This window comes from Cavia porcellus, unplaced genomic scaffold, assembly GCF_034190915.1.
Source record: "Cavia porcellus strain 051 isolate PalLab524CR breed Dunkin Hartley unplaced genomic scaffold, mCavPor4.1 scaffold_13, whole genome shotgun sequence".
NCBI classification, from domain to species: domain Eukaryota; kingdom Metazoa; phylum Chordata; class Mammalia; order Rodentia; family Caviidae; genus Cavia; species Cavia porcellus.
The window spans coordinates 7,680,894-7,698,771 of NW_026947496.1; the positions used below are offsets into that span (position 1 = coordinate 7,680,894).

The 17,878-nt window shown below is 44.8% G+C and overlaps 1 protein-coding gene across 2 annotated transcripts in view; it reads right to left on the bottom strand.

Annotated features, from left to right (window-relative positions):
* The window catches only part of Gmds (GDP-mannose 4,6-dehydratase), a 515,013-nt gene that overhangs the window by 96,477 nt on the left and 400,658 nt on the right, over positions 1-17,878 (bottom strand). For both annotated transcript variants that reach the window (XM_063259789.1, XM_013145063.2), the window contains one exon: positions 6,849-6,967. In XM_063259789.1, coding sequence (XP_063115859.1) covers positions 6,849-6,967 — 119 coding nt within the window. The remainder of the gene's footprint in view (positions 1-6,848; positions 6,968-17,878) is intronic.

Genomic DNA, 17,878 nt, shown 5'->3' on the forward strand with positions numbered 1-17,878 from the left:
AGCAGCAGCCTCAGATCAGCGCAGCGGCAGAGCAGCACACTGGGCGGATGGGCCAGGCTCAGGAACACTGGGTTCCTGCCCTGAAGCCCGCCACCCTCCGTGACCTCGGGCCTTCCTCCTTCCTCATCCTCCCAGGACCCAGGTCCATGGGCCCACCTGCTGGGAAACACCGCAAATAAGGGGTGCATGGGTGCAGAAAGGTGCTTTGGCTTCTTTGCAGAACTGGGCTTCTTTTATGGGTAATAGTTTTACCCCCATTCTCACCAACAACGCAAGCACAGCACCACAAGCTATGATAACTATTTCCACTGCCCGAGCAGCCTTTCCTCCTGAGGCACACGGCAGAACTCATGTGGGTGCGGGCTGTTTCTACAACTCTCTTTTCAAAATTTAACAAGATTAATGACAGAAAATTAGTCAAGACAAGTATTTGCCTGTTTGGTTTATCCTACCATCATCTTAATTGTGGGAGTGCAGTGTTTCTTTTTCATACGATTTAGTAGTAACTTGACAGAAAACTGAAAATCAAACACAGCATTAGAAAGAGCCCCCCATCGTGCAACCACCCCAGTCAAACAAACAAATAAATGCACATACACCCCGGACAGCACCTGCTGTCACAAGCCTCCTTCCCAACACAAATGACTGTGTGAAAATTTAATGGCTTTAACTTTCATGAGGGTGGCACAGGGGACTAATCTGCTCCTCTGAGTGTCTTCCACTAACGCATCCAAACTCAGTCCAGTGTGCTATTTCCTCATGTATTCAACACAGAAGTCTCCCAATAGACAGTGATGACTTGATGGAATTCTGTAACAGTGGACATTATTACAGCCATCAAGTACTTACAAAGACAGTGGCAGAATTAGAAAGGCAACAGACTTTGAAACAGCGCAAGGCAGGATGCTCCAGACATTGATTGGTGTGCCTAGTAAAGAAGAGTCATGTACTACCAGTTTGCACAGAAAGTCTAGAAACTCGGGAAAAGATCTGTAATCTTCCTTTGATTTTTCTTTCTTTTTTGGTGCAAGTTACATGTCTCGCCTGCTAACCTCCCTTTAAGCACACGAAGCACAGCAGGTGAAAATTGAGAGGGTGAAAATCTACTATTTTTTGCAGGTCCTCCCACATACAGAATCTTTCAACCTTAGTGCTGCCACTAGTGAAGTCTCTGGATCGAGCTGTCCACCAAATCCTGTCCATCCAGAGTCTCCCCTGACTCAGCCCTCCTGCTCTGCTCCATCCCTGTGCACCAGTGAGGTTGTCTAGGAGGAAGACTGGTGGCCTCCCCCTAGCTGTTACATTGTGCAGTCAGTCATGTGGACCATGAGACCAGGGACATCAGGGTGACAATGGGCCACCCTGCCAGGTCTTTCTGGACAAGCTGGCTCTGAAGACTATTGTGTGCAGTGAAGCACCTACTGAGCACCTGTCCTGGGCAGCTGTTGGGAGCACTGAGGGAGGTCTCACCTCCCTCACAGACACAGCAGGGGAGGGGGCACAGCTGCAGACAGGGGAAGCAGGGCCTGTGGCCTGGCAATTTGGGAAGGTGCTACAGCGCAGGGTGGATCTGCTTCTAGTGACAGAGTTTAAGACCAAAATTGTATGTAGTGAAAAATCCTCCAAATCTAGCTTTCTTCCACCAGAATCTGGGATCTTGAAAGCTTGAAAGCCAAATATTACCCTCTTTTATTCTCTCAGCTGGTGGCTGCGGCTTCCCTTCCACAGGGGCATGCAGGCCTGGCTCTGCTTTCACCACTACCGTCACATCGCAAAGGTTTTAGAAAGGGCATGAGCCAGGAGGATGAACAGTGCAGCACAATGACAAATGGTGCCTCTTCTGGACTCAGGATGAAGCCCACGGCCTCACACACCAGCCAAGTGCTCAGTTTGGATCCTGGCTCTGCTATTGCCTTGCTGATGGCCTAGGGAGGGCAGTCAGCGTCACTGTGCTTCCTCAGTGTGACAGCACCCAGCATGGACTTAACCTGTGAGTCTGTGGGCCCTGGTACAAGTTGGGGTTCACCCCAATGATCACTACATGTGACAGTGAGATGCACACTGCATATCCCTTCCTTCCTTAGCAGCGACCTGGAGAACCCTGTCCTCTCCCAGTGGAGCTGTCCACCAGGGTCCACAGGCCAAGGCCACAGTGGCCAGACTGAATGGTGCAGAGGCGATCACAATGCCCACCTGCCATTTTCAAGCCACCAGCCGGGTCACTCATAGCAAATACACTCATAGAAGTTAGGTGTAGCTCCTTGGTAAAGTGTGTGCTCACGACGTCCCAGCCCTGGCTTCAGTTCCCAGCACCAAAATGTACAGGTTAAGGCTGGAAAGGGCCGGATTAAACCAAGTGAAACACTTCCTGTACTGAAGATTTTAAAGCCTGCTATTGTGATTGGCGGTCCTCAAGATAGGTTTGTAGCATGTGGTATTCTCTAAAGAAGCTAGATACAGCATCTTATGTTAGAACAGCACACCAGTTTGGGGAAGACAGTGAGGTTAAAAAAAGAAATAAGCACGTAAGCCCCTTGGACTATAGCATAAGTGGACATGATGACTCATGAGGATTGAAGTCCAAGCATTATCTCCAAGATGCAAGAATGGCAAGGTTGCACACGCTTTTCAGAAGTGCTTTGTGGCTGAGTATGTTCTTCCAGGAAGTTACTTGTTCAGAATTTTACTCATTCTCAATTGAATTTCTTATTGTAAATTATTGAAGTTCTTTTATATTATAGATACATGTTTTATCAGATATATGAATTACACTTATTTTTTCCAAAATTGTGGCTTGAGTTTTCATTTTATTAGTAGTCCTTTTCAAAGAGCAGAGACTACAAATTGTGCTATTCATTTAATTAATACTCTTTTATTCTGTGGTGCTGGGTATTGAACTTAGACCCTATGCACCTTAGGCAAGCTATACTGAACTATATCTCATGCCCCCACTTTTAAAAATGGTTCTTTCTGTGTCCTAAGAAACCCTGGTGTTTTCCCCAAACTGACGTGTACATGTATGAAAACAAATACCCACAACATAACCAGCCATAAATGTTATGTAAAGTATTTGTCATGTGAAAGGCACTGTTAGAAAAAAAAGTAAGCTGTGGGCCAGGAGACTCTATGTGTACAACATAAGAACTCATTAACTCAGCAGCAAAACAACCTAAGGAGTCTGTCACCCTGATGTGTGGAGCTCTCTCCTCTTTTGATCTAGCAGCTTTTTAGTTTTAGCTCTCATATTTAGAGCTAATTCACTTTTGTCTGTAGATGAGATATCTGCTGAGTTTCACTTTCTCCCACACGATTATCCAATATCACAGCATCATTTGTTAAAATGACTCGCCTCTCCCAAAGAGTTGTGCTGGCATTTGAGTAGAAATTCAGTGGGTCACACACATGTGGGTCTGTCTCTGGAGTGTTTAATTCTGTTGCACTGATCTACAAACCCGACTCTTAGCAGCTCCACGCAGTTATGCTTTACGGAAGTCACAAAATGCAGCAGTGAGTGTTCTCCAATTCTTAGCTTTTTAAAAACAACTCTGGGTCATTTGCATTTCCAATATAGATTTCATAACTGGCTGTCAAAAAAAAAAAAAAGCCTGTGATTTTAGTGAGCTTCCCCTAAATGGATAGATTTAAAGAAAAGTAAAAGCACACCAACAGTCTGTGCTCCAATTGCAGAACACGGTCTACTTGTCCCTTTGTTTAAAGTTTCTTCAATGTATTCTAGATTTTAGTACACAAAGTTTCCAAGTACATTTATCTTTGACAATTTCAGGTTTTTCTGATTCTACTGTAAATAGTAATTTTTATTTCAATTTCCAATTGCTCACTGATAATGCACAGAAATAAGTTGATTATTTTGTGTAGACTTTGTGGTTTGTGACTCTGTTAAATACCTCTGCTAGATCTCCTTGCTCTTTTTGAAAGTTATTTAGGCTTACTATGTTCACTATTATGCCTATCTGTGAATAAAGGTAAATATGCCTCTTTTAATTTCTTTTTTTCCATTAGTTTTGCACAGAATCTCCAGGAAAATATTGACAAAGAATGATAATCTTTATTTCGACCTTGATTTTTGAAGAAAAGCATCCAATCTAGCATCATTAATTATAATAATTGTGTATTTTTCTTAGGTGCCATTGATCAGCTTCAGAAAATGTATTTTGCTACTTTGTTGAAAGTTTTAAAAACTCTTTAGAATAGTTGCTAAATTTTATCAAATGTTTTTCTGCATTTATTGATATACTTGTATGATTTATATCGTTGCTTTTTTGGGTGGGGCAATTATGGATTCCAGGCTGGCCTCCAACTTGTGATCCTCCTTGTCTCAGTCTCCTGGGTACATGGGATCACAGGTGTATGCCACCATTCAAGTCTCCCTTGATTTCTTAATATAGTAAATTAAAATCATTTGCAGATGTTAAACCAACCTTGCATGCCTAAGATAAATACCACTTGGTCATGGTGTATTAACTTTTTGTGTACTTAAAGATTCAACTTGCTTACATTTTATAAGTGACTTTTTGTTTCCATGTTTCTGCAGAATAATAGTCTATAGATTCCTTGTAACATTCTTATTTTTAGTAGCAGGGTAATGCTGAACACATAAAAAAAGTTGAGAAATGTTCATTCTTCTAAAGATGTACAGAAAGAACATTATTTTACTCCTTAAATATTTGCTAGAATTCACCAGTAAAATTCAGTTTCAACAGATATAGAGTGAATAATGTTTCAATTCTTTCTGTAGACAGTTTTGGAAATTCCTGGCTTTCATAAAATATGTCCATGTCCTTTAATCTGACAAACTGACAAGCAAAACATTCTTCATAGTATTCCCTATTATACTAATTCTGCTTATTATTTTACTAATGTTTGAAGGTTCTAATACTGATGTTTCCTGTTTTACCTTTAAAATTGATAATTTGTCTTTTCTCTATTCTTTAGTTCACTGATAGTCATTTTCATTTGATTAATTCTTTATTTCTGTTTTCTCTGTACTTAATGTGTCCTTCCTTTTATAATATGGGAAATTAGATTGCTGGTTAAGGAACCTTCTTTTTTAATATTGGTATTCAAAGCCTTAAACTGCTCTTTAAGCATTGTATTATCTGTAGCTCACATATTTTTGTTTGTTGTTTGCAATGTACCATCTCAGCTTTTTGTTTGCATGAGAAAATTCTTTAATTCACATATCTTTAAAAATATATATATTCTTACATACAGAATTTTAACTTGAAGATTTCTATTAGAAGTTACCATTCTCCTTGCATAACACCTTCTGCCTTGCACATTTTCTGACAAAAAGTTTTTATTAGTTCTTCTGTAAATAATTATCTTTCTTTGCTAGGAGTGCTTTTTTTCATTAGCAAAATACTTTCAGTGTTTTGATTATGATATATATTGGAGTGACTTCCACCACCAGTCATTCAAAGCCTAAAACAAATGTTCCATGTGTTTTGTATAGTTTCCTTTTTTTTTTTTTTTAAGATAAAGGGCTAAATCAACTTTTTTGTATTCTATCATAGCTAGAAGTCAAAGTTCTTTCTTATGTTATGAAAACAAATTCTGGAAAATAGTTTGGCGGTTCCTCAGAAAGTTAAACAGAATTACTATGTGACCTAGAAATTCCACTCCTAAGTACAGACCCCCAAAACTGGAAGTGAGGACTACACAGGTATTTCTGAATGCAGATTCACAGCAGCGTTACTCCCAACAGCCACGGCGGGAAACAGGCCAGGCACCCACCCCCAGACAAAGAGACCAGCTGTGGCACAGGCTCACGCGGGAATGTCATTCTGTTGTGTGAAGAGCCATGACTGCTACGGCGTGTGTTAATTTTGAGAACACCTTGTTAAGCAAAATAAGGCACACACAGAAGGGACAAACACCGTCAGATTCTACTTCTATGCGGTTCCAAAACAGATAAATTTACATGCAGAGAAAACAGAGGTTACTGGCGGGAAGGGGGAGGAGGAGGTATTACATGGGATGATGAAGAAGTTCTGAGAATGGATGGTGGTGAGGGGTGCACAGGGTGAACGGAGTTAATTAACGCCATAACCTAGGCTTTACAATTGGAAAATTTTACATTATGTACATTTTACCTCCATAAAAAACCATCAACAGAGAAGAATGTTTCATCTACAAGGACTGTCCACAAATTGGTCAAATATTCTGATCCAAATATTGAATATAACTTGGAAATCTGAGTATTGCAACAATAAATGCTGTGCGTGATTATTACCTGGATCGTCTGGTATTTGGCCCAACTGCCAAAGCCCAGATGGGCTCTGAGGAGGAGGTGGGAGTAATTTATCACTGTGGGTTTCCTGAGTTTGAGGGTTGTATTGCATTTATGTAGGAGAATGTCATTGTTTGCAGGAAATGCACACACAGGTTCAGGATGAAGGGGCATCGGGTCACAACTTACTCGAGAAGACCTTAATGTACTTGAACCTGTTCTATGAGTCTGTGAGAGTCTCAACTTTTAGACACATAAAATGAAGTTGGTACAAAAGCCTGGGTAATGTTATCACACTGGACCAGTAAGTGTACAACTAGAAAAGTAAAATAGAAAGGAACAAATAGTAAAAGATAGCATATATAGTATAAAAACATGAGACTAAATAAACAAAAATAAAATTAAAATAAGACAGAAATGCAATTTGAAAAGGCTAGGTTTGGATGCTGGCAAACATTTGACACGTAAGGCAAGCAGGCAGGACGCTCCCGCGGAACTGTACATGTGGCTTTCCGGGAGTGCGAAGGGAAGGTGAGAATGGAGCCGCCTGGGAGAAGTCTGTAGGTCAGTGAGCAGCAAGTGCTGCCTGCATACTCACACAATGGTCTTGCCGATGTGCATAAACGATTTCTCCACAAACTCGCGGACGCTGTGGACCTCCCCGGTAGCGATGACGAAGTCCTCGGGCTCGTCATTTTGCAGCATCAGCCACATAGCCTAGAGAGAGAGGCAGAGCCACGTGAGGTCGCACTCGGCAGCCGCTTTGGGAATACAGGGCTATCGCCATCAGATGCGGATGGGTACCCCCAGAAAGCTGGACATGAATTCAGTGCGATATCCCAGCCCTGCAGGCGTTCGCGCTCTTCAGCATGCCTCAGACGCATCCCGGGATTGCTTTGCTACATATGCCTAGGCCTGGCTGCAGAGTGTGGACCCAGCAGGAACATTTTATCTTTTATATCCCGGTGATTCTTAGGTAGTATGCCTTGGAGGAACAGGATGGTCAACAGCATGTGACAAACAACCTTTCCATAGTGTAATTATGAAAAGCCTTTCACAGTCTCTGGCTAATAGGGTTTTTAACAGTATCTTTAGGAAAGAACAGCTCTAAGGGCTGTCTAATTTTCCTACCCATCACCAATGGCAGGCAGGGAAAAATCATTTTACTAGAGATAATAAACTCAGTCATTCAGTTCTTCAAAAGTATAAACTCATTTCTTACCCATGAAGTTGAAAATGTATCAACTGGAAAGAAATCATCAATGGAGAAACAACCACAAAATACAGACTATTACTATTTTATTTTATTTATTTATTTTTATTTTTTTTGGTACCAAGAATTAAACTCACGATCTTACGCTTGGCAGGCAGGTAGGTGCTGTGCTGCCGACCTATACCCCTGGTCCAAACCTTACTATTTTAACTAGGTTTCTGAGAGGCAATGAATACATGAACACCAGGGTTACGGGCTTCCCACAGCAGCACTCAGAGTCAGGGACTCAGCTTCTCCCTACAGTGGTGACAAGGGCCGTCTCATCACATGGCAGCTTCTCACGGAATGAAGTATCCAGGTGGGCACAGTGCCTCAGCAATCTGCGGCAAGCATCACCATGTGTTTCTATGAGTTAGAAGGCTTTGATCCATGGTGTCCAGACCCAGAGTGTCCACAGCTTAGAACTACGTTAGTTATAAAGCATTCTACACAGTTCAGGATGTGGCTGGCATGTGACAGGAACCTGTCCCTTTGAGAAAGGCCCAAGCCCAGGGCAGGGAGTACAGCTCAGCGGGCCGCATAGTGCATGTGCTTAGCAAGTGCAAGGCTGTGAGTTCAATCGCCAGCACTAGAAAAGAGAAAAAAAGAAGGGAAGGGAAGAGAGGAGAGGAGAGGATAGGAAGGGAGAGGAGGGGAAGAGAGGAAAACAGAAAAAGATCCAAAGAAAAAATGGTTTTCCTCATCACTGTCACCCATTTCTCAAAATAAACTAGCTAAAAAGAGTAAGTACTTTGTTCTGACACTGACCCCATATTATACGCATTGAACCTTTGCTCTAACACTTGGTGAACACTATTTCCAGAGATGGTTCCCTGGCTAGCTTTAGAGAAGCTTAAAGACAGCTAGCTGAAGTCAAAATGCCAGCCTACCTGCCTTTCCTTAGAAAATGCCACAAAATCATTAATCTCGCTCTCTCTTCCTTTCCTTTTTTTTCTATTTGTGAATTTGTGGCAACCTTCTAAAAAACGTGTTTTCCTTTTACTTGAAGTCATTTCTTGTGGATATTTTCATATTGTTGGTATACTATGGATTATTTGAAATCATCTGTGTTTTTTTATTTTTTTATCATCTTTTTGTTTTAAGGAAGGTCATAGTTTGGATTCTTTCCCATTTGAAGTTGTATTTTTGTTCAGGGGAAGATGACAGTTAAGGCAGCTTCCCATGCCTTGGAGATGGGGCCCACTGGTGGGGACAATGGCAATCATTTCAAATCAGCGACATACCAAAAAGTACCTGGCAGAGGAGACTGCCTTGATGAGAACCCGTTTTGTTCACATTAATGAAATAATATCGTTCATTCTGCATTAAGAGACCCCAGTTGGTGCACACAGTTACAACACTTTTCAGACAGGTGTTTATGCTGCTGAGCTAAAACCCTAGCCTTTAGTTACAACATGTTCTATTGCTCTACTACTGTTACTACGGGTTGAGCTTGGTCAGTTTTTTTCTCTTTTTATTTATTTATTTTTTCCTCTTTTTATCAGTATCGGGGATCGAACTCATGACCGCCTGCTTACAAGGCAGGTGCTTATGCCACTGAGCTAAATCCCCAGTCCTGAACTCATGACTGCCTGCTTACAAGGCAGGTGCTTATGCCACTGAGCTAAATCCCCAGCCCTGCTTGGTCAGTTTTTAAAGGGCATCAAATGGAAGCACTCTCTTCAGAGGTCCAGTTCACACCCCGGCGGGAGCACACACTTGCTAGCCCCTCACACTGAAGTGCTGGGGCCAGGAGAGGGCACAGAGAAGTGCTCCAGGGCATGGGCGCCGGCCCCCTCAGAGGCCTGGGGAGTTCTTTGTAGACCTGCGCCTGCCCAGGAGCTCCCTGAGGCCTGCAATGCACTCTCTCCTGAGCTGCCTGCACACGGACCTCTCTGGCCATGGGAACGTGTTAGCTTTGTCTCGCTGTTTCCCTGTGAGTGGCAGCACCTGTCGTAGTGGCTTTGCTGGGCTCTAGCTGCCCTTTGGCCACCCTTCCCGATTAAGCCACCTCTGCGCCTCTCTGAGCAAGCCTGGTACGCGTATGCGCACATTTTATATACACACTAGTTCTGCCATTCGTCAAAATATTTCCAGAGTTGTTAGGAAAACTTAAATTATGCTTCTGCATAGAATTTCTGTTTGAACATTTTTCTGAGGAATTATATGTAACAGGGTAAATACACTTAAATGTGTTTCATTCACATTTTCATTTTTTAAAAAATGTTTCAGATAGGTCTTTTAGGACCACTTGGCGAATTTTATTTCTTTAGGGACACTTGTGCTAGAATGGTCACAGGAAAACCCTGGTTTAATCACATGAAGGAAAACAAGGGCTCAGAAAAATGAAAGGAGGAAACTCGACTGCCGGTGAGCGTGGCATAGTCCACACATGGCCCAGCTCCCTGGCCCATTCTGTCCCCACAGGGATCGGCGGGAGCCTTTAGCTTGCACGGAAGCTGGGGCCAAGAATCCACCCTTTTCTTTTCCATCAGACTATCTATGGCCTTTGACCTATCAATTTCTAGGCATTTCCTCTAAAGTTCATATTGTACCAGACTCCCGTCTGGGAATGGGAAGGGAAAGGATATACAATTCCAGATTTATTTGTTATTACTGAATAGTTTACTGGTTTTAACAGGGAGAAAGGGCTTTGTTTAACTTTCCACTGAGCATAATTAATGGTTATTGACTGGTAAATGAAGAACAGGTGACACTCTGGATTAGCAGATAAATGGTCCTGTGTTCTGGTGTGATAATGGGTTAGTAATTCGCCACAAAGCCCAGGCTGGGTGCATCCCATCGACGCCAGATCACGTTGAGACAAAGGCGTCTGTGTGGAGGACCCGGCCACCGGCCTCTGTGCACAGCTGCACACGTTGATCTGCTCCATTTATCCCCTGATGGATGGCACAACTGAGGCAAAAGTTCACCATGCTCCCCTTCCTGTTCACATGCGGGACCACACGACCCATGACACGCCGGGCCACTGTCTGAGCAAATCGCCACCGGCTCTGGCTGCCCAGCAAGAAGGCGTTGTGAGGCTGCACACTTCAGCCGCCAGCCTTCTCTTTGTCTCTCAAGAAATCGAGGAGGAAAAAGACAGACTCTTCCCACATTCTTTTGATGCCCTTTAAGGATGTGACTGACTTAGCCACTTCCTCAGACACTTATTTACTTTTAGTCCTGACCTGATTACCAGTTCACATGAAAAAATGCTCCTGCTTTTTATCCATCCCACAGGGAGGAAAGCAAATCAGCTAAGGAATGCACTGGAGCTTCAGAGTCTTCAACTCAAAAATATCCCTTCGTGGCAAATGAACAATGCAGTTTTCAGACTGTGTCTTGTGTTCATTTTGCACCGAAGGAGCAGGAAGGGAAACCCGACTCCACACAACCCAAGACTGACAGCCAAGCTGGGATGGGTGGAGATGTTTGTTCAATTTATATGTATGCTTCCCTATAACTGTATAATTAACCTATGCGCTTTACAAATCTAATTTAGAGACGTCAAATACAACCTTAATTTTGAGAAATTTCAAGTCTGCTACTTGGCTGTCTGAGGATGAACGCGGAAGTGCTTCAGAGGCCCGAGAGAGGGCCGGCTCTGGAGGCTGTTCATGCTGGCCCGGTGAAGGGGAACAGCCAAGGCCATCACCACAGCCGACTGACTACACCTGATTCCACGCATGCCTTTTGGGGTGTGATGTGTGTTTGTCTTAAAAATCTGGATTCTGCAATTGCTTCCACCTCGCCATTAACCTCCAGTTCAGTATCCAAGCTGCAAACACTTATTAACTGAGTTGGCATCCATGAATAACAAGATTTGTTAATCAAGGTTATGTTTAACTATGTGTATTTGACTGGTGCTTTCAGACCTGTGTGTCTGTGCTCCACATACTACTATCATAAAAATCATCTTAAAATGGGAAAAGAAATGTCTATGAAAGTCTATGAAATCTAGGGCAATAAAAATCATGGGGCTGTGAATGTAGCTCCTTGGTAGAGCACTTGCCTGGCACTCATTAAGACCCCAAGTTTTATCTCCAGCATCCCCCCTCCACACACATACACAGAGACACACACAGATACAGATACACACACACTAACTGACTAGTGAATTTGAACAAAAGGAAATCAGAGTTCCAGGCGAATGCAAGAGTGGACCCCTTCACAGCTCTATGTTCAGGTGTTGTTCAGCAGCTGCTGTCATGATGCTGGCCTTTTCTGCAGTGGGGTGGCCTGTTGTAGACCAGGCCTTATTCCTGATGAGTGGGCCCCAAGTTAGCCCAGGACAATACCCTCTACTCTGACATTTTTTGGGAAATAAGAGTCAAATATTCCACCCAATCAAAACAAAACTATACTGACAAAATCAAGTACCATAAACTCTCAGTTTAGGCTGAGGGCACTCTCAGCCCATCTAGTTTTTTTCATAAATTAAAACATGGTGGCATGTAGATTTCTTTGATTAAAGATATTCTTAGCATTTTAAAGATACAAAATTACCAAACAGAAAAAAGTAACATAATAAATTAATAAAACCACTGATTAATGGAGCACAACGTAGAAAGTTATATAGCTTGTGCTATTTTTACAAACAACTTTTGGTACTGGGGACTGGACCCAAGCCTTCTACGCTGGGCTACATCCCTAATCCTTTTCAAATTTTGAGCAGGGTCTCTCTGAGCTGCTGAGTTGGGCTTGAGCTCTGAGTGTTGGCTTGTGGGACACATGCCCTTCACACCATTCAGCTCTGCCGCTGTAGCACAAAGCAGCCATGGCAAGGTGGAAACAAAGGGGAAGACGCCAACAAAACATTACTTACAGAACCAACAGATCAACCTGCCCAGCTTTCCTCTAAACAGTCATAAAAACAGGAGCCTAGAATTTCTTTTGAGCCTACAAAGATGAGGAACCCAGCCACATGCTTTGTTTGTACTGAGTCAGTTCCTGGCAGGCACTGTGCCCCTGTCTTGCCCATGGCCCTTCTCTCCCGAGGTGTAGACTGTGGGCAGTGCCTTCCCAGGGGTTCTCATGCTCCAGTGGGTGCACGTGGTGGGAGAATCCGCAGGATTTGGAGGAGCACTGAGGGCAGCTCGCAGCTTGGATGCGGACTGGTCCCCAAGCCTCCTTCCAGACTCGCCATGCTCTTAGCCTAGGCCTCGGTTGTCAGGCCTCTCCGCATGAAGCTGGTGATGTAGCTCACAGAACAGCACTGTTTTACCCTTCGGAGCAAGGCTGGCGATCACTGCCTCCCCTCCCACAGCAGCAGGCTGTGTCTCAGTGACAGCCCAGCTTGAGCTCCCGCAGCTCCTCCTGCTTATCTCCAGGTAGCAAGGGCATGGGGGCAAACACAAGGCCTATGTGGAGGTCTTGGCACCCCATCTTGTTTATCTCCAAACTTTGTGGCAATTGCCTTTAACTATTAATATCTCACAATTCAAATTATGAACAATTTATGCATTACAATGAAGCTTAAGTTGTTTTATTTTTTGCTGTATATTTTTCTTTTTCTTAAGAAGGTCTCAAAAAGGGCATGTTTGAATGACAGTATCGTTAGTTCAGTCATTTACAAATATTTCTTTATCCATTTGTTTTCAAAGCACTGTATATCCAACAAAGGATTAAGCCTGTATAACCCACTGGATTAGCGTTTAGCACAACACTAATCAAGTATTGTGAATGAGTGTACAAGAATGAGCTTACAATATGCACAGCTATATGACCATGTCCATCACGTGTGAAGGAGAAGGCGGCCACAAGCCAAGGCTGCGCTCCTCCTCTACGGTGCTGTGAGGGCAGCCATCTGCACTTAGTGGCTTCAGCTGCGGCCTTTTTGCTGCTTGTGATTCACAGGCGCAGGGACTTGGCTCAGCTTAGCCCTGGTGATGTCGCCAGCGGGGTCTGGCTCTCCAAGTGCCTGGAGCTGTACACAACACAGTTCTCCTCTGCGTGGCCACTGCCTCTTCCCCACACTGGGCTCTCGTGACTCCTGTGCCTCAGCCCAGGCTTCTTTACATGGTGGCTGCTGCCAGGAGCAGAAGCTGAAGGTCGCAGGCTCACCTTCTATGAGATTCATTGGTTATAGGGCCAGCTCCAAATCAAAGAGAAAATCTTTTCCTCACTCCCAGGAGAGTGGGTGACAACACTGCAGCCATCTCTAGAAGAATCTACTATAAAGATATAACGTAGGCCACATGTTTCACTGTGGCAGCAAAATTACTACTGGTGTTTTTAATATAAATATCTAGAATTGTAGATTTATGCATGACCATCAACCTGTAACACAGTTCAGTGCTGCGTTCTCACAAGGACAAGAGAATGTGCACAGTCTGGAACTTGCATGGTATGGAAGCCCACTCTCAGTCTGCTGTAAATGTTCTGCCTTGGCACAGACATCACTACTGTCACACAACTTCCCAGAAGGGCTGCTTCTTGAGCACGCCCAGCCACCTACGTCAGCCAGGTGTTTCCAATTACCTACGCCCACCTGCATCCCCAGGTAAGCCCTTCTAGAATCAGCTCCTGGTCCAGGAGAAACAATCTAAATGCCCCAGGTATGCTGGAGGAAGTTTCCTTCTATTCATCCACCCCTGATTGGACACTGTCCCTCTCCCTGCTTTTGATTCTCAGCTGTGCTACCTAAACCTGTTCCTGGGAAGCCAGCTCTGGCCTTTCCATGACCTTTCTAGTGTTGACAGTCATTGTCACCACTAAGTAAAATTATATACTATCGTGTTACCCACACACACAACACAGATATGACTTCACAAGATCACGTAAAACAGTGCTGTCCAACCGAAATACAGTGTGGGCCACACAGACAAACACTTTTTGTGATCCACACTAAAGAGTAAAAAGAAATGATGGAGCTGATTTCAGAGTTTCCTATTTGATAAAAAGTGCTGCTGAGAGCGTCCCATGTCTGTCCCATGGATGGTGCCTCTGCCATCCAGCAAGAATCTCAGTCTGGAGACACCTTGGGGCTCCCACACCAGACAGTGTGCAGCCCACCACCCAGCTGTCTGTTTAGCCTGCCCACCAGCTGCTGGGGACTCACAGAGGGGCACTTCTAGAGGAACAGTCCCCCTCTTTCCTCTTTGTGACTGTCCACTTCCTGTCTGTGCAGCAGTTTCTTTAGTAGTGACAGCCAGGAGAGACCTAGCTTGTTATGCAGTACAGCCTTCTCGGAGTTATGGGCACAAGCGAGACAGCGCCCCTTGTCCCCTCTCCCACTGCAGCAGGCAGACCTGGGGGAACAGCTAAGAGGCACCAATGGTGTGAGAGGGGCAGTGCTGGGTAGGGGGCAGACTGCCCAGGAATCACCTGCAGGAGAAAACACTGGCTATGCCCCTATCCCAAGCTGCTGAGCAACAGGCTGGGGGTGTCACTGGGTAAGGGCTCTCTGCTCACTTCCTGTGCTTGTTAAACCAAGTCCCTACCTCATGGGGTAGTTTTAAAGGTTATGTTAGCCAATGTGAGTAACATGCCTAGAAGAGGCCTGGACCTAAGAACTGGTGTTTATAGGAACGAGTGGTCATCTGTGATACACTGTACTCATCACTGGGATGATGACAGCAACAGGGATTATGTCACTCAAGAAAGTCACTGGTGCCTGGAGAATCTAGCTCATCTCCATGACCAAACTCCTGCACCCATACATGGCACGGGGCAGGAAGGCCGAGAGGGCGGGGCGATTGAATCCTGAGTCTGTTAGTCAGAGCCACAGAATTTTATAGCTGGAAGGGGCCTCAGAGCCATGCTCATTCCATTGCATGCGCCCTGAAGATGAAGCAACTGAAACCAGAGTGAGTAAGTGGCGCCTGTGCTGCCCTGGATCAGAGCCTCAGCTTCCCTCCCCGTTTCCTTCTCATGCATCAGTGCTAGCATGCATTTCCCACAGAACTAGAAATGTTGCTTTGGACTGTTGCGAGCTGACCGGGGGCCCTGACCAGCAGCAGGACATCCTTGGTGAGCACCTGTAGAGCTCTGCCAACACATGCGGGCACTGCACCTGGCCTGGAGCCTTCCAACACTTGTACAGCAGAAAGGGCCTAAAACCCCAGCACTTGCCTCAGAAGGAGCTGTGGACACAGCTCAGCGGTCTCCTGTGCCAGCAGGTTGGTTCGTTCTTGGAGCTTCCTCCTAGTGAGGAAAACTGTCTCCACCCCAGGTGGTCAAGGCAGAGGACTCAAACCAGGTGATCTGTGCCGGGCCTCCTGCCCACCAGCCCCTCGTCAGGCACAGAAACCTGGCATCTGCTGGGTCACTAGTCTCAAAGATGTTGGTGGGAGAAGACAGAGGCTGAGCCAGAGAACAGTGTCAAGCACTACTGTTGTGTGACCACTGCCAGCATCTGCGTGGCTGGAGCCCTCTGGCAGATGCTGACGGGAGACTGGAAAAAGGGTCCTGAGGGAGCAGGAGAGGATAAGTGAATCTGATTCCTGTCCTGGTGAAGTCACTGTGACTCCTCACGACAGATCCCTTCCCCCAAATGTCTCAGAGTTGGTTTCTGCTCCTGGCCAGCAAGCCCAGAGCTCAAGTGAAGACGCTGAACCCACATAAGATCCGGGGGCTACACTGGCTCTGCTCAGTGCCCAGCAGGCAGCTCCAAGAGGCCCAGGTGGGGCCCCCAGGGAAGCAGGCCCGGTGCCCAGACTGCAAGCCAGACATGCTCAGTGGCAGGGCAGCAGTCACACGAGGAGTGGGGAGGCCTGGTGCAGCTGGAGACCCTGCCCCTGGCTCCTGTGAGGGAGTTGTCGAGGCCTGTGCAGTCCAGGAACCAGGGGCCCAGAGATCCATTCACCACCCGCACTGCCTAAAGTTCACTCCCAGCATGTTCCCCATGGCCGCCCTCCCCAGATCAGGGTCAATCCACTTTTCTCCTCGGTACTTTGGAAAAAACAGACTCAGCCCTGGTTCCTTGCATTTTTGTTTCTGAAATGTAAAAATATCCCACTATAGGGAGGTCAGATTGCTTTTAGGCAGTTGATCTTGCCTGGGACCCTGAAAGGTCTGTGTCAGAGTGACTTCCCGAGGTGGCCTCTGTATAGTTCTTGATTGATAGGGCCAAAAAGGGAAGCCAGTGACACTCGGGAAAACAGTGGTTGTGACAGAGACACCTGAGAGTGATGACATGGAGGAAAGGAAATCACACTACATACGGAACCAGTAATTTAGAGAAAACCCCTCTCCTGTCCACACTTCTAAAACTATACAAAAAGCCCCCTTTGTTTTCCAAGATTTAAAGTAAAAATCAAGAGTGTTCCTATAAATTCAATTGCTTAAAACACATAGATATGTTCACAGGAGACTTTTTAAAAACTTTTAAGTCGATACAACTCTAAATGAAATTAAGATAAATGAATATAAAAATAAGCCTATGATAAATTAGTATTTTCAAAGTATTTAACTTCTTCAGTATTTGAAAGTTTCAAAATATTTTTTAAAAATTTTCAGAGAAACTTAATCAGATTCTAGAGAATGACTATTTTTTTTCAGTGATTACAAATTTCAGCAGTTTGACAAGGATCAGCAAATGCTTGAGGTTGTTAAACAGAAAAGGGTCTCTTCCTACAGATGCCTCGAACAACCCCATTGGGCAAACTCCACGGGCCTGGCTGCGCAGAGCACCCCTCCCTGCGATCCAGCACAGCATCGTTCACGATCACCCGTGTGTGTGCGTGAACAACCTCTTCATTGTTCTTATGAACACTAATTTAGTGTTGTATTTTTTGCTTGTGTCAATGAGTGTCAAAATATTGTTTCTTTTAATACGTGAAAGTATTTGCATAGAGCTTTATTACTGATCTTCAGATGTTAGCCAGAGGCAAAATGAAACAGAGATTCTCCAGTTGGGAAATCTTACTCCCAATGAAAAGCAAGAGTCTTTAACATATTCTGCTTCCCTGCCAGTTTTTTTTCCCAAATACACAATGATTTATTTACCTTTTGACGGATGAGATTAAAAGTGTCTGAGACAACAAAACTGGACTCCAAGAATTCACTTCCTTAAAAACGAAACAGAAAGTTTTCAAAGCAGAATATGAAAACTCCAGGAGGAAGGTGGAAGATCCTGACATGAATTAAAAGATGACACGATATAAAATAATTATTGAAAAGTCTCAAAGGTGAGCTGACAAACACACAGGCTGCTTCCTGAGTCCTGTCCTCTGGGGGCATCCTGTTAGTAAGTCCTCACTGTCGGGCCTCTTGCACTGGTCCCAGTGGCCACACCACGTTTTCTGTGTCCTCAGGGTTCCACAGTCCACAGCCACCTGGCCAGTGCAGCCCTGGGTTCAGCTTTGCCCTCCCAGCACTAAATATCTCGTCTTTTGGAGTTTGCGGGAGACCGCCGCACTTTCGCAGAGAAC